Source organism: Perca flavescens, chromosome 7 (genome assembly GCF_004354835.1).
Source record: "Perca flavescens isolate YP-PL-M2 chromosome 7, PFLA_1.0, whole genome shotgun sequence".
Lineage (NCBI taxonomy): Eukaryota > Metazoa > Chordata > Actinopteri > Perciformes > Percidae > Perca > Perca flavescens.
In genome coordinates, this window is record NC_041337.1 from 1,511,235 (window position 1) to 1,526,293 (window position 15,059).

The following is a 15,059-nucleotide window of genomic DNA, read 5'->3' on the forward strand; positions in this document are numbered from 1 at the left end:
AAAAAAATGTTTTTGACTCTTAGATGTAAGTCTAAGAGTCCTTCTTATTTTCCTACCTTTTATTTTGAAACACTTGTCTTAGGTGGATCCCGCTCCATACTATGAAGCATGTGTATCTGACCCTGTGCTTGGACATTGGAGACTTAGTTTCTGCACTGCTGGCTTAGTATTTGAAATAATGCAGTAATGGAGAACCCCAAAGATTTGTCGTGAGTTTCCAAGATGAAACTTATTTTTAAGATTCCAAAACAATGTTTAACTGGGTAAATCTACTGAAACTATCCCCACAATCAGTACAGTACAGAGGAGTAATGAATAAAATAAAAAGATGAGAATAGTTCATATAATTGTTTAGTATACTATTATATGTCATGGCTTTAGTAAAAAATTTCAAAAATAGGTACATCTGTAAAATATTTGCCAATAATTACACCATACAGAAGTTTAAGAATTACAGATTATTTTTTTGAAGGCCATCCCTTTTTTCCTAATCATTTTGGAGTGTCATCCATAATTTATTGCTGGTGAAGGGAGGGTCAGGTCTTTTTTGACTAAAGATCCAAAAAACTCCTCCGGTGGCCCCTGAAATAAATAAGGAACAGTCCCTCATAACTCATTAGTGTATCATCCTACACTTGTTTTAGGTGGATCCCGCTCCATACTATGAAGCATGTGTATCTGACTCCTGTGCTTGTGACAAAAATGCTGGAGACTGCAGTGTTTCTGCACTGCTGTGCACCATGCTGAATCCTGTAATCAAGCTGGCGCCTGTATACGATGGAGAACCCCAAACATTTGTCGTGAGTAACCAAGATGAAACTTATTTTTAAGATAAATAAAGACAAGTTTAACAGGGTTGCATCAAGAAGCAAGCAAAACTATACATTTCTTTTTTTAGCTAATCAGTATAGTACTGTAATATAAATATAAAAAAAAGCATGATATAATAGTTAATATAATTGTACAATGTTAGTATACTATTAATATGTCATACAAGTTTTAATATGTTCACATAATTTCATAAAATAGTGTACTATATACCACTGGTATAATATTAATTACAATTGCACAATACAGCAGTTTGAGAATTAAAGAACCAACCACAACCATTTATATTTTTTGTAGCCTTTGTTCCTTCATAGGGCAGTGGATAATCCTTTAAAAACCTTTCCAAATTGGTTCTTAGTATCTCATTTTTTATTTTAACCAATTTCTAATCAAAGTTGAATCATCACCATTTGTGGCTAAACCCAAAGAGACAGAAACACAGTTAGACTTTTTAACACAGTTTATTTTTGAATCGGAGAATGTAACAGAATGGACTGGTGGGGATTACATCAAGCAGGTTAATGTCCCAACCCATCCAGGCTGTGATTGGGTGGTTCACTGATGTTTTGGTCACTGTGCAGTCATCCATGAAAAAACTATGGGTTGGGGCCTGTCAGCATGATGCACTCAGCACAGATACTGGCTAGGGTATCGGCGCTCAGCTGCTTTGTCAAGCATGTCCATGCCCTGTATGGGCCAGTCTGAAAAATCACTTTTTCAAAAGGGATTATCAAGATGATCATTTTCATTTAAAACTAGAGCAGTGGATACCTAAAGGTTAAAGGATTTCCATCAGACAGCACAGGCCACTTTATTTTAACCAATTTCTAAGAAAGATAAAATTGAAAGAGAAAATGTTGGAACATTGCAATGCTCTGGTTTCAGACCAATGCACCATGTACTCCTAGTATAAAGGTAAAAAATAAGGCTGTGAACAACCAAATCATGAATGGATCTGAATAATCCAGTCTGGAATGTGTTTATACTAAGTATTATTTTTTTTCCCTAGCTATCTTCTGTGATTACTACAATCCCCCTGGTGAATGTGAATGGCACTACATGCCATGCGGATCTCCGTGTATGAAAACCTGCAGGAACCTCTCCGGCAGCTGCTCGCCACAGATGCCTCCTCTAGAAGGTACGACATGATACGTTTCCATAACTTGACCTAACCTACAATCACATTAAATTCAAATGACGCACATCAATTGTCTTTTTTACATTGGCTGTGTTAAAGTTATGTTTATTAAATTGACGAATAATATTAATATCAATCCCAGGTGATCAAACAAAACTATATTAACTGGTGGAATCTATGGTTTGGCAATAATGCCAACAAGTAATAAATAACCAATTTCTTGCATTGTATAAACAACTGTTTGCTTTTTAATTAGGTTGCTATCCAAAATGTCCTCCTGCTCAGCCATACTTTGATGAGGATACAATGACATGTGTCTTAAAAGAACAATGTGGCTGCTACGATAAAGAGGGGAAACACTACAATAATAGTGAAAAAGTGCCAACAACTGAAAACTGTCAAACATGGTAGGTCTACATTACATGTCCCAATCCAGGTTATTTGTGGTAGGTTAAAATAAAAAAAATAAAAACTGACATGTATTTCATGTTTTCTTTCTTGAAGTACATGCATTTCAACGACTATCCAATGTCAATATGATGCCCAAGGTATGTAAATATTTGGAGAGATTGTTGGTTGTAAAAATATATACTTATGTTAGGTTAATATGTTAACAATACATATCCTCATTTTACAGCCTGTACTTGCACATATAATGGAAACAAATATCCCCCTGGCAATCTAATTTATAACAAAAAAGATGGACATGGTAACTGCATTAAAGCAGTATGTGGAAATAATGGTACCATTGACCACAGTTCATATAGATGCCCAGTATCCACACCGACAACACCTGTGCACATTGCAACCACTACTATAGCCAGCCAGTCTACAACCACCTTTGATTTTTCATCAACCACACCAGGTATGTGCAAGGTATTCATTTTGGAAAGTGAAGACATAGTGAGCTGTATTATATAAGATTCACCACATAACCAACACCTATAATATGTGTGTCCATAGAGCCACACACAGTCCCAGTCCCATGTAATCCTTGTAATTGGTCGCCATGGTATGATACCAGCTTCCCGACACTGGGAACTCCAGGAGGAGACATGGAAACATATGAAAAAATTAGAGAGGAAGGGCACAAGATATGTACCAAGCCAAGCCAGATCCAATGCAGAGCTGAGAAATTCCCTAATGTAACCACTGAAAATGTGGGACAAGTGGTGGAATGTAATCTGGCTAATGGGCTGACTTGCAGAAATGAAGACCAGTCAGGACCACTGGCCTTGTGCTTTAACTACCAAGTCAGAGTTCTGTGTTGTGACTATAGTGCATGCCCAACAGAGCCTACTCCTTCTACAACACATTCAATACCTACAACGACTAAAGATGTTACCGAAACACCTTGTCAGGAAACATTATGCTACTGGTCACAATGGATAAATTCAAACTATCCTGAATACGGTAATGGAGGTGGGGACAATGAAACCATCAAACACATCATCCAGAAAGGATTTCATATCTGTGAGAATCCAGTGGAGGTGGAATGTCGGGCAGAGCACTACCCGCAGACTCCCCTGAATCAATTGGGACAAAAAGTGACATGTAATAACCAAGGACTCCTGTGTGAGAACAGGTTACAGTATCCTCCCATATGTTTCAATTATGAAATAAAGGTAAAGTGTTGCAAGACAGTGATCTGCAGCACATCACCAAAACCTACTATTTCTTCCACAACCATACCAACTAAACCACCTTCTACTACAACCGCCACACCCTCTACCACAACTGAAACAACAACTCAGCCACCTACAACTACTAGTACAACCAGAACACCTTCTACCACAGTTCCAACTACAACACCTTCCACTCCCTCAACTAAAGTTCCAACTACAACACATTCAACTCCGACAACCACTACACCTTCTACCACAACCGAGACAACAACAACAACTCAGCCACCTACAACTACTAGTACAACCACTACACATTCTACCACAGTTCCAACTACAACACATTCAACTCCGACAACCACTACACCTTCTACCACAACCGAAACAACTCACCCACCTACAACTACTAGTACAACCACTACACCTTCTACCACAACTGAGTTACCTACAGTCACAGGAAAACCCTCTCAACCAACAACTGCGCCATCTACTATGGCTCAAATTTGCCATTGCCTTCATAATGGTATCCTGTTCCCCCCTGGTAAGTTCTGCTTTATAAAGACACACTTTTTAATGCAATCATATAGGGCAATCATGCATCGTTGACAAGCTCAGATTGTTATTTTCAGTGTCTAACTAAGAGTAAGTTCAAAAATAGCTCTTGCCGGAACCACGTTAAAAGTATTGTTTATTTAAATGGAGTCTTGTATTTAAAAAAACAATACTTTTAACGTTTAAAGAGCCAACATATTTTCTCATGTTAATGGGTAAATTATGTATTTTCAACCAAAACAGAGTGGTGATTTTTGGAACAGTGGAAAGACGAACTAGGGTTTATAATTTATTTTGTTTTTGTCGACTTTGAATGAAGTGTGTGTTACAATGATAAAATTATTATTTATTTAAATATAGTCTGGTGATCAATTCTGGCAATGTTTTTATGTTGAACAAAAAGGATTTTATTAAGGTGGACCTCTGTAGCAATCTTTTCCATAATGTTGGCAGACACTTAGAACAATAATCTGAGAATGTCAGTGGTAAAACAAGCACATTTAGTGAACATAAATTGAAGATGCGCAATTTCCCAATAACTTACATTTTAGCTTTTTCTTGATGCTGCTGACTGCAGCGGCCTTGCTTAGTGCTGGACCAATTTCAAATATTCTTGTTCCCATCAGTAGGAAAGAGGTTACCCTAAATGGCACAACACAGCTGTTAAGCCCCTCTATTTTAAACAGAGGTCAGCACTGTCAAGACGAGTTAAGCTGAGCTTAGTTTCCAAAGCATCAGCATCTTTGGAATGGCCTTGTAGAGAGTGTGTACAGCTGCTCCTTCATTTGTCAAAGAGACGCCTGAAATTATTGATTGATTGATTGATTGATTGATTGATTGATTGATTGATTGATTGATTGATGGACGGACTGATTGATCTATGGGATGGGCAGTATATAGTGCATACATGTTATATACGATAGCCTTTGTAATACAATATACAGTATATCACATGTGATATGTGACAGACCCCTTTTCTCCCTGTGCCTCATTTTCAGACTCCATAGTCTACAATATATCGGACCATGATGGCTACTGTTACATAGGGTACTGCAATGAAAGTTGTCATGTAGTACTCAAAGACCACCGTCCGTGTAGTCATATGGGGTGTCCTTTAAACCCTCCAAGAATGGTACTTCTTTTTTTCTATTGCATAATTGTTGTAACTTTATTTGTATACACAATTGTTAAGCAGTAGCCTACTGCTTAATCTTTAAAATGTTATCATTAAATTTGTGGTATTTATGACAATACCAGCCCTCTCTGATTTTATTCATTTAAATCTATGATTGTCCCCATAGGATGGCGAAATTTGGAAGGAGAGTAACTGTCTTGTAGGAACATGTGATAATGGCAAGGTGACCTATAACCATACACAGTGTCCAACTCCAAAGCCTGTAGTATGTGCAAATAACTTCCCTGCTATTGAAGTGCTGGATGATGACGGATGCTGCTTCCACTATGAATGCCAATGTAAGTCTGACCCTCTAAAATTATGCTTGGTTGCAAAACCCTAAGGTTAAACAATGTGAAAGCATTTTACCTGTTTTTTTATATTTTACTTATATTTGATTAGATGATACCCAGATTACTTGAAATGTATTTTTAAAAATGAAATATACATTTTGTTTGAAGGTATCTGCTATGGTTGGGGAGACCCCCATTATGTCACCTTCGATGGAACCTACTATGGTTTTCAAGGCAACTGTTCCTACTGGCTGATGAAGGAGATAGTGCCCAAATACAACTTCAGTGTTATGATCGATAACTACTACTGTGGTTCTGCTGATGACTTGGCCTGTCCTCAGTCCATCACTGTCTTCTACAAAAGCTACAGAATCTTTATAATGCAGAAGGAGGTCAATGGCATTTACACAAATCAGGTAATTACATGCCACTGTTATCTTTCTCCGTTTTTAATTCAAACTCAAACATTTAATTATCCTGGCAGCAACTGCCTTTTTTGTGAAAATGCAACCACTGGTTTGAATTCCATACGTGACAACCCAACTCATCAAAGTGATGACCATTTGACCAAGCCTCGGTTTTTGACAATTGGCAGTGAGACTGTGTTGTACCTGACCTGATTCTTATTTGTAAAACGTGTCCAAAGAAGGGCTTACTGTTGGTGGATTAAACCTTACAAAGACTTGCGTAAAGGGTTATTTCTGACATTTATATCATAATGTGTTTTGTTTTAGACCACCGTGAATGGCAAGCATGTGAGTCCTGCATACCAAAATGGTGACTTCCGTATAACCTCCACCGGTATAGAGACTGTGCTTGTCATCCCTGAAATCCATGCCAAGATCACCTTCTCAGGGCTCATATTCAGTATCTACCTGCCCTATAGTAAATTTGCCGGCAACACAGAGGGACAGTGTGGTGAGTCCTGCAGTAGAAATGAATATTATCTTACTCAATGTAGGGTTTGGACAGCAGTTGATAAATGACATGTTTATGTACAGAAGTTAAATATAAGTTATTGCACCTATTTAACACATTCTGCAATCAGTATGATTCATAATGTTGTGGGTTTCTTTAGGCACATGTAACAACAACCGGACAGATGACTGCATGTTGCCAAGTGGCAAAATTGATCCTTCATGTCCTAATATGGCACTCGGGTGGCATGCTAACGACAGTTACTGTGAACATATTAACCCTACACCTACGCCTACGACTACACCTACGCCTAAGCCTAGCACCTGTGATACATCCATCTGTGAGATCATTAAGGGCAGGTAGGAGGAAAAGCGCGAAACATTTCAGAAATTGCACTAGTCATCTGTAACATCAGATTCAAACATTGGTTAGTTTGAATAATACATCTCCGCTGCGGATTTAAGAATTTACAAATTCTTTAAATCACATGTTCTTTGTATTTAATAGTTTTTTATTTAACCAATAGTAAGGGAGTGTTTTATAAACAGTCAGTATGAACAGTGGACATTTACTTGACTACTTTAACTTTGAACACAACAACTCAAATCTGAAATAATGTTGTCCATTTAACATGAAGCTCACAGCAGAACAAGGAGCCCATTAAGTGTTAACCTACGTTTTATTTATCACTGCACATGAATAATATCCCCTCTTTGGGGATAAAGGTTGGGTTAAAAATGTATGAAAACACAGCCTAATATTATGGGGGCACTGGCCACCTTTGCCCCCCCCGCCCCACAACCATCACTGCTTTTATCCATGCAAACTGAAAAATATCCAGCTAAAAGCCTAACATACAGCATGTAAGAAAATAGAAATAAAAAAGGAAGTTCAAGCTTAACATCTTGTCATGCCAGACAGTAAAGTAGAATAGCAGAATTGTCAGGTAAATGATTAAACATGAGAAAATGTATTAGCAAATTCACTGGAGAGAAGTAGGGCTGGCATCAGCAGCCTGTAGGAGAACAGAAAACACTCTTCTTTCATATCAGTCCTTTACAGCTCACATATGTTCTCCAAATATCATGCAAGTATTGTGGCTCTTTCTATCACCTTCATGTCATGCCTCAATACGCTATAGCATAAATTAAGACAGCTGTCCGAATGACAAAAGGTTATTACTTTAACAGATTAATGAAGCCATCCGTGTTACAGATTCCATCTTTGAAATAAAGCCTTTTTAGACAAATGAAATTCCAGCTTTGAAACACACCTGACAAGCAATACTGGTTTAATGACTTCTTGATAATGTGTAATGATGCATTCAGTTTGTCCATACTGACTATAAATCCAATTTTCCCCAGTGTGTTTGAAGCTTGCCACAAGGTTATTGACTACACTCCATTTGTTGTGGCCTGTGAGTTTGACATTTGCCACATGCACATAAATCACGTTGGCTGCACTAGCTTACAAACCTATGCTGATGCCTGTGCTGAGTCTGGACTGTGTATTGACTGGAGAAGTGCCACCGACGGACTCTGTGGTATGCAACCTGAATACGTTATAGTTACGTTATAGTCAAGCACTACTACTATTACCTGTAATAACAACATTACAGCAATGACCTTAACTAAATGATAATGTGTTTTCTCTTTTCATCTCTTAATAGAATATACATGTCCAAGTCCCAAAGTCTATCGGGGGTGTGGCCCTCAGGTGGAGCCTACCTGTGATGCCTGGTACAGCAATTTACCAACACAATGTTGCTCATCACACTCAATCAATTTTCATTCATTTATGATTTGATCATATACAACCTTGACACAATATGCGGTTGTTCCTTCAGGTACAACCAGAAATTCATCTATACGGTCAATGAGTTCAGTGCCATGACAAATGTGACGCTGGAGGGTTGCTTCTGCCCAGATGACCACTTCCTCCTCTCTTCCAGCTCTAATGAATGTGTGCCCAACTGTGGTAAGAGCAGATGGCACTACTAGCTATGGAAGCTATGGACAAGAATTTGCTTCACTTTTTAATGGCCTTTTGTGACTATGTAAAAATCCTATTTGTTATTTTATCATCAAACTTATTTTTACCTTAATGTTTTACCATAACTTTGCCATAATGTAGCTGATTGTAGAATGATTCAAGAAACATTCCAAAATGTCACGATTTAATCCACTGTTTGGCAGAACTACCAACTTTTTCTGATGGTCTGCACATGATACAAGTTTCAGCTTCACCTGTTTAGTTTCTTTTTGTCTACATCTAAAAACAAAATGTATTTAGCTTAAGCAGTGATTTAAGAAAGCTGAGACTCCATTCATCAAGCTGTAGGTATTGCTGGAATCTGAGTCTTTGCCGTCAATTAAAATACAGACCATGCACCTGACTACTGTATCTGCAGCTGAGCGAGTACAGTGACCCCCTGCTATTACACAGAGTTAAGGACTGTCGATCCAGTTTTTAAAACCAGTGTTTAGAATAAGAAGTGGGACAAGAAAAAGATGAATAGAAAGAAGAATATTTTATTAAGCTAGCAAGGGAAAATTAAGTTTTGTTAATAATAGAAAGGAAATGTTTTTTTTAAATCAAAAAAATAAAATATTTTAACCGTGATTTCAGAGAGAATACATGGAGGATTTTCAAGCCTTAGCTCCTGAAGCAGGCTGAACAAAGCCTCAATGAATGCAAATTAATTTTTTAATATTTTTCTCCAAATAGAACTTTGTCGGCTGTCAAGTGGAAGTTGGACACAGGTAAATGATTTGTTTACAATGTCAGTCCATTTTTATTAACCTTTGGAAATGCTCCAAAAGCTTATAATGCCATAACTCTGCAATAAACATTGTGTCTTCAGGCCAATTCAAAGTGGACAGAAAACTGTAATGAGTGTATATGTGAGGAGGACACACTGCAGGTCAGCTGCCATCCCGTGTCCTGTCCAGCACAGCCCCCCCCCAGCTGTGACGAAGAGGGTCAGGTCAAGGTCAATGAAACGGTTGGCTGCTGTCAAAAGGAGAAGTGTGGTAAGTCACCAAGAAGGTGAATCGTAATGGACGACCAAAAATGACCACGTGTTCTTTTTTTGCTTGTTCTGAAAACCAAGATTTTTTAAGGATTTTTTAAGGACCCAGTGAAATAGCTCCTTTATTGTTATTTATATAATAAATGTTTATCTAATGATATTTGCTGGCATGAACATCCCGTCCTTCATTCATCCACCTGTGTCTCTGGACAGAATGTGATGGGACGCAGTGCTCTGGTCTTGTGCCGTCCTGTCCTCTTGGTTTTATTCTAAACCAAACTAAGGGAGTCTGCTGTTGGAAATACTCCTGCGGTGAGTGTGCTATGCTTGTGCATACTGGAACTGCATTGCCAGGTTTCATTTTTACCATAGTGATTGTTACATCACATTTAAAATGTATTTATTGATCGGTTTCCTTAACAGTGCCTAAAAAGGATGTGTGTGTTTTCAACAACAATGAATACCAGGTGAGATCTCACATCTTACTACCACTCTCATGTGAAACTGATGTGAATTGACTACAGCATAAAAGAATACATGAGGGCTTTGTTTAACACAGATTGTAGGATTGTGTAATTTTTATGTATCGCTGTGTGTACTTCGTTCACAGCATTACAACCAATCGGTCCCAAAACACCCCCGTTAGACAGTAAAAGCTGTAAACATATTCTTTGTAAATCTTTACAATCATTCCGCATTCTTGCCTTGTTGCATGATCCAAGACATGACATCTGGATGTCAAGCAATTATCCTGGAAATGTACTTCTGTTGATCCAGACTAATTCTGAACATACACTCAGTGACCACTTTAGTAAAACCTAATGCAATCCAATACAACAGCTTAGCCATGAATTCGCCCTTTACAAAAGTAGTTCACTCTCAGAGGTATTAATATATAGCTATATGTTTATTACTGAGGTTTACAGTGGTGTTATAATGGACTGCATTATATTGAAAGGAAGTTCTAATGTTTCCAAGCATGAGAATGTGTATCAGTGCTGACCTTCTCACCTTGTCCGTCCAGGTTGGAGACCTGGTGCCCATGAAGCCATGTGAGAAGTGCAGTTGTAGTAACAAGGCCAATGCCAGCAGCCCCCTGAACATTATAGACTGTGAGCCTATACCCTGTGACACCAACTGCCCTGTGGTAGGTTCTCTCTCTCTCTCTTTCCCTCCCCTCACTTTCATTTTTAAGTTCATTCTAAATATGTTCTTTATGACTCTACTGATGAGCACATTCATTTGCCACATGCTCTTCCAAGCATTGCTTTTTTTCAATATTTAAAGATAGCATGAGTATCATTTTAATTTTTCTAGTTGGCATTAATGCCCATAAAAACTGACCAGATTTGCCGTTATTAGAATGGAAATTAAGCAAAATTGTAAAAGAGCATTAAACTGATTCGGACAGGGATTATTATACAAGTTGTGAGTGAGTTTAACTGTCAGATAGGGGAGTGTGCTGCTGAAATCTGTTTGTGAGCACCTTCCTATATTCTACAGAGCTGATTACAAGTATAAGTCATCTATTGGAAAAAGTCAAGTCAGATTCATACTGAACATGGTTCAGTTCACCATCTCAAAAGACTCCCTTCAGACCCTAACATTCTGACCTACAGAATGTTTTTAAAGTTTGATTTGTTTTTTTGCTCACCCAGTATTCACCATTTTGAGCACTAGTGCTTGGATAAAATGTGTATTTCAAGCACACACATTGTTAGTCAAAGACTGTCTAAGACATTTTGTGTTCTGTGTTTGCCTCAGCATTAGTTTTGCCTCTTTACTGCAACTGGAAATAACTAACAGAAGTAATGGAAATATAAGTCATCCTGTAAACCCGACAGAATACTAATATCAACCCTGAATCCAAATTCTGACATCCTGTTCATTTAAAAACAATCCAGGTGTTGTGCTGGTTTTACATTTTTATGTGCATTGTTTGTATGCTGAGTTTGTCTTTGTGTCTCTGTTCAGGGTTATGAGTACCAGATCAGCACTAACCTGTGCTGTGGGACATGTGTCCAAACAAGCTGCATTGTCGTGCTGTTGAATGCAACATACGCATTAAAGGTTGGTCCAAGTGTGTGTGCATGCAGAGTGTGTTTTAGGTGAGAGAGAATGAAAGACATTTGATTTGACATATATATAATATATATTAAGCTTACTTATGTCTGCAACATCTTTTCTTTCTTTTAAAGATAATGATGCTATCAGATCGCATTGCATTCATTTGTTGTTACTTTTCGGCTATTTCAGCGTAACATGACATATGAAGCCCACGAGGAATGTGCACAGAATTACATTAACACGTCAACACAACACATTTTGACAACAACATATCAGATGATAGGACAACAGGGAGATAAAAATGGCTGAGAGTCAACAAATGACAACATGGAGATGACAGTGACTCTGATCCAGCCTTGTCAACAAGACTGTGTTTCACAATTCTGTTGTGTTATTATTATTTAGCCTGGCTCCATTTGGACTCCCGCTGGGAACCCCTGTGTGAAGTTTGAGTGTGTGAAGATCGCTAATCAGTTCATCACCATAGAAGCCAAGACAATCTGTCCCCTCTACGACCCTAATGAATGCATACCGGTGAGTGCACACACGCACACGCACACGCACGCACACACACACACACACACACACACACACACACACACACACACACACACACACACACACACACACACACACACACACACACACACACACACAGATAATTTGAGGTTGGAATCTAATACATCATTGATGACGTGATTTTGGTGTAAATGTTTTTGTCTCCTGCAGGGAACAGAGACCATCGCTCCAGACGGATGCTGCCATGTCTGTATGTATTGCTTCCTGCATATTATTTACACTACTCCTCCACACTCTCCTCTTACTCTAGCACACAAAGCCACATGATGTCCATCAGAGATTCTAAGATTTCAAGCTAAATGAGCAGGACCATTTTGAGCAGCTCTGACTATGTCATATACAACCCATTTATGGGCCTTGTACAAAATTATTACCAAATTTCTCATGGTTATGAGAGTACACTCAAGACATCATTGGTTTATTGAGCCTCTTCATATATTCAGCATTCAGTTTGTGTATTGTTATAGATATAGTGCAGTAGTTCATTTAAATTAGTTTAATTAGTTTTACTTCTCAAAACAAACACAAAAACGCAGAAAGTAAACAATTATGGTTTCCACCCTAGAAGACCAAGTGTAGTTGTGTTCGCTTCGTAGTCTTAATTTTTGTCCCCAGATGCTATGATCTGTTAATCAGGTCAAAATAGATGTTATTCCCTCTCAACATGTTTCTCTTGCCTGCGTCAGGTATTCCGAAGGGTGAGCCATGCGGTGTGTCCACCACACCTGTGTACCTGGAGAGCCAGGGCTGCTATGCCAAAGACCTGGTCAATGTCACATCCTGTAGTGGAGCATGTGGCACCTTCACCTTGTGAGTCCCCCTCCTGCCATTTGCCTTATCATTAGTGTCATGGAAAATTCCATGACATGCCAAATAATTGTTTCTATTGTACTTTCTATCACATTCAAAGAGGTGTTTACATTATGTAAATTGCAGGAATCTGGTCATAATCTGTGCAGCCCCCAATTTAATTGCTTGCTCTTTTCCCTTTCTGCTCACCTTCCTTTCTCACTTCTCTCAGTTATTCTACCAAAACAAGATCCTTGCAGCACACCTGCTCCTGCTGCCAGGAGCTGGCTACATCTGAGCGCCAGGTCCAGCTCTCCTGCCCTGACAACACAGAGATCACTTACACCTACACCCACATTGACACCTGCGGGTGCCTCATGACAGAGTGTTCTGGGCCTGGCCCCAGGGAATTGGAAACCACTCCCCCTAACGTCAAGTCACGTCGACGCAGGAGATAAGGCAAAAACCAGGACAAGCATATGAATTTGCCACTTATCTAATTAACATTAATTTATAGGACTGTAAATTAAGTTATATTTGAATCAGCATACATAGTTCCTCTAGTTATGTCTCATGTATCAGTGTACGTAGTTTTAGCATGATAAGATTGTAAACCCACAAAGATCTCATCAATAAAGATTATACTGCAGCTGCAATACTGTCTTTGTTTTTCTTATTGGGAGCTTTGGAGCACCAGAAAGAAGCCACAAGGCTCCATTATAGGGCCTCTTCTGTTTAACATTTACATGCTACCACTGGCTCAGATTATAGAAAGCAACAAAATAAGTTACTATCATTATGCAGATGACACACATTTTCACAACCATATTTACAAACACAAATTTTGAGCATTGAACAAATCAATGATTGGATGTTCCAGAACTTTCTTAAATTAAACAAAGATAAAACTGAGGTAGTTGTTTCTGCAGCCAAAGAGGAATGATTAAAAGTCACAGACAAAATATTATGCTTCATAACAATCTAACAAACATCACTTTTAAAGTGGACATTGATACATGTGGAAATATCTGGAAATGAGATGAAGACTTTAATAAATGCGGAGTACAATGAGTTCAGACTAATGCAGCTTTATTCACACAACAAACAAACTTTTATGAAAGGGAGAACCGTTGACATGCACTTATGTATATGCCAAGGTTTCTCTCCGAGAAAGGGAGCTAACCGTGTACACACAAGAGCATGTACCCCTAGTGTCTCAACAAACATCAAAATAACTCCTCCTTTATACTTTTTGTCCTCACACAATCCTGGCTATTTCAGTGGAACAGTTACTTCAAACTACACCTTTTATGGCCGATGCTCCTAATAGATTCACACATTCTAATCTATTCCTGTGGGTGAAGGTTGTCCCCAAACTAACCTTGTGTAGTACCTTACAAGATATGTAACCCATGAACCTGAATGCTGAAATATCCAACCTATTAATCCTCCCTTTTTTATCCTAGCTGAGATACAGTACTACATTCCATACAGTGTGATATGCAACAATATGAACCCATGGAATACATTTTGAATGATGATTATCCAAAATACATCACTTACATGAAACATTAACACTGCTAATCATGGCAGAGGCAAAAACCTGGTGGCTGTTTTCTTTATCAGGACAAAATTCCTCTACGGTCCCCATGCTGCCAGCCCAATCTTTGGGGCGATTACATTATTCTTTGTCATGATAGCATGGTTTTAAATTTATCCTTCTTAATTTCTTGCATGACCCTTGTTACATTGAATTTCTCATGCATCTTTTAATCGACTTGCACTTGATGAAAACCCTTATAGTGATGTTAATCAAATCAACAACGTAACACAAGGCTTGCCAGGACAGTACAGACAGCGGTGTCTTTGGTGGTGTCTTTGGTTCCCTCCTGACCCTGCTTGCATGGATCCATTGTAGGGCTGGGCGATATATCGAATATACTCGATATATCGCGGCTTGTAGTCCGCGCAATGTAGAAAATTACTAGATCCTGAAACTCGGACATTTTTTTTCCTTTGTTTTTTCCCCCTCTTGTCCTGTCCAGCATCGAAGCGCAAGCATAATGAT

The 15,059-nt window shown here is 38.6% G+C and overlaps 1 protein-coding gene across 1 annotated transcript in view; it reads left to right on the top strand.

The window, feature by feature from the left end:
* The window catches only part of LOC114558152 (mucin-5AC-like), a 31,411-nt gene extending 17,709 nt beyond the window's left edge, over nt 1-13,702 (top strand). Inside the window, 25 exon segments of the mRNA XM_028581937.1 lie at nt 645-714; nt 717-800; nt 1,838-1,966; nt 2,223-2,373; nt 2,471-2,514; nt 2,604-2,831; nt 2,930-4,129; nt 5,139-5,272; nt 5,442-5,613; nt 5,776-6,023; nt 6,342-6,525; nt 6,686-6,884; nt 7,890-8,068; nt 8,195-8,264; nt 8,372-8,502; nt 9,253-9,287; nt 9,389-9,557; nt 9,770-9,868; nt 9,980-10,023; nt 10,581-10,703; nt 11,531-11,626; nt 12,029-12,157; nt 12,353-12,392; nt 12,889-13,012; nt 13,224-13,702. Coding sequence (XP_028437738.1) covers nt 645-714; nt 717-800; nt 1,838-1,966; nt 2,223-2,373; nt 2,471-2,514; nt 2,604-2,831; nt 2,930-4,129; nt 5,139-5,272; nt 5,442-5,613; nt 5,776-6,023; nt 6,342-6,525; nt 6,686-6,884; nt 7,890-8,068; nt 8,195-8,264; nt 8,372-8,502; nt 9,253-9,287; nt 9,389-9,557; nt 9,770-9,868; nt 9,980-10,023; nt 10,581-10,703; nt 11,531-11,626; nt 12,029-12,157; nt 12,353-12,392; nt 12,889-13,012; nt 13,224-13,449 — 4,308 coding nt within the window. The 3' untranslated portion in view covers nt 13,450-13,702.
* Nucleotides 13,703-15,059: the final 1,357 nt, after the last annotated feature.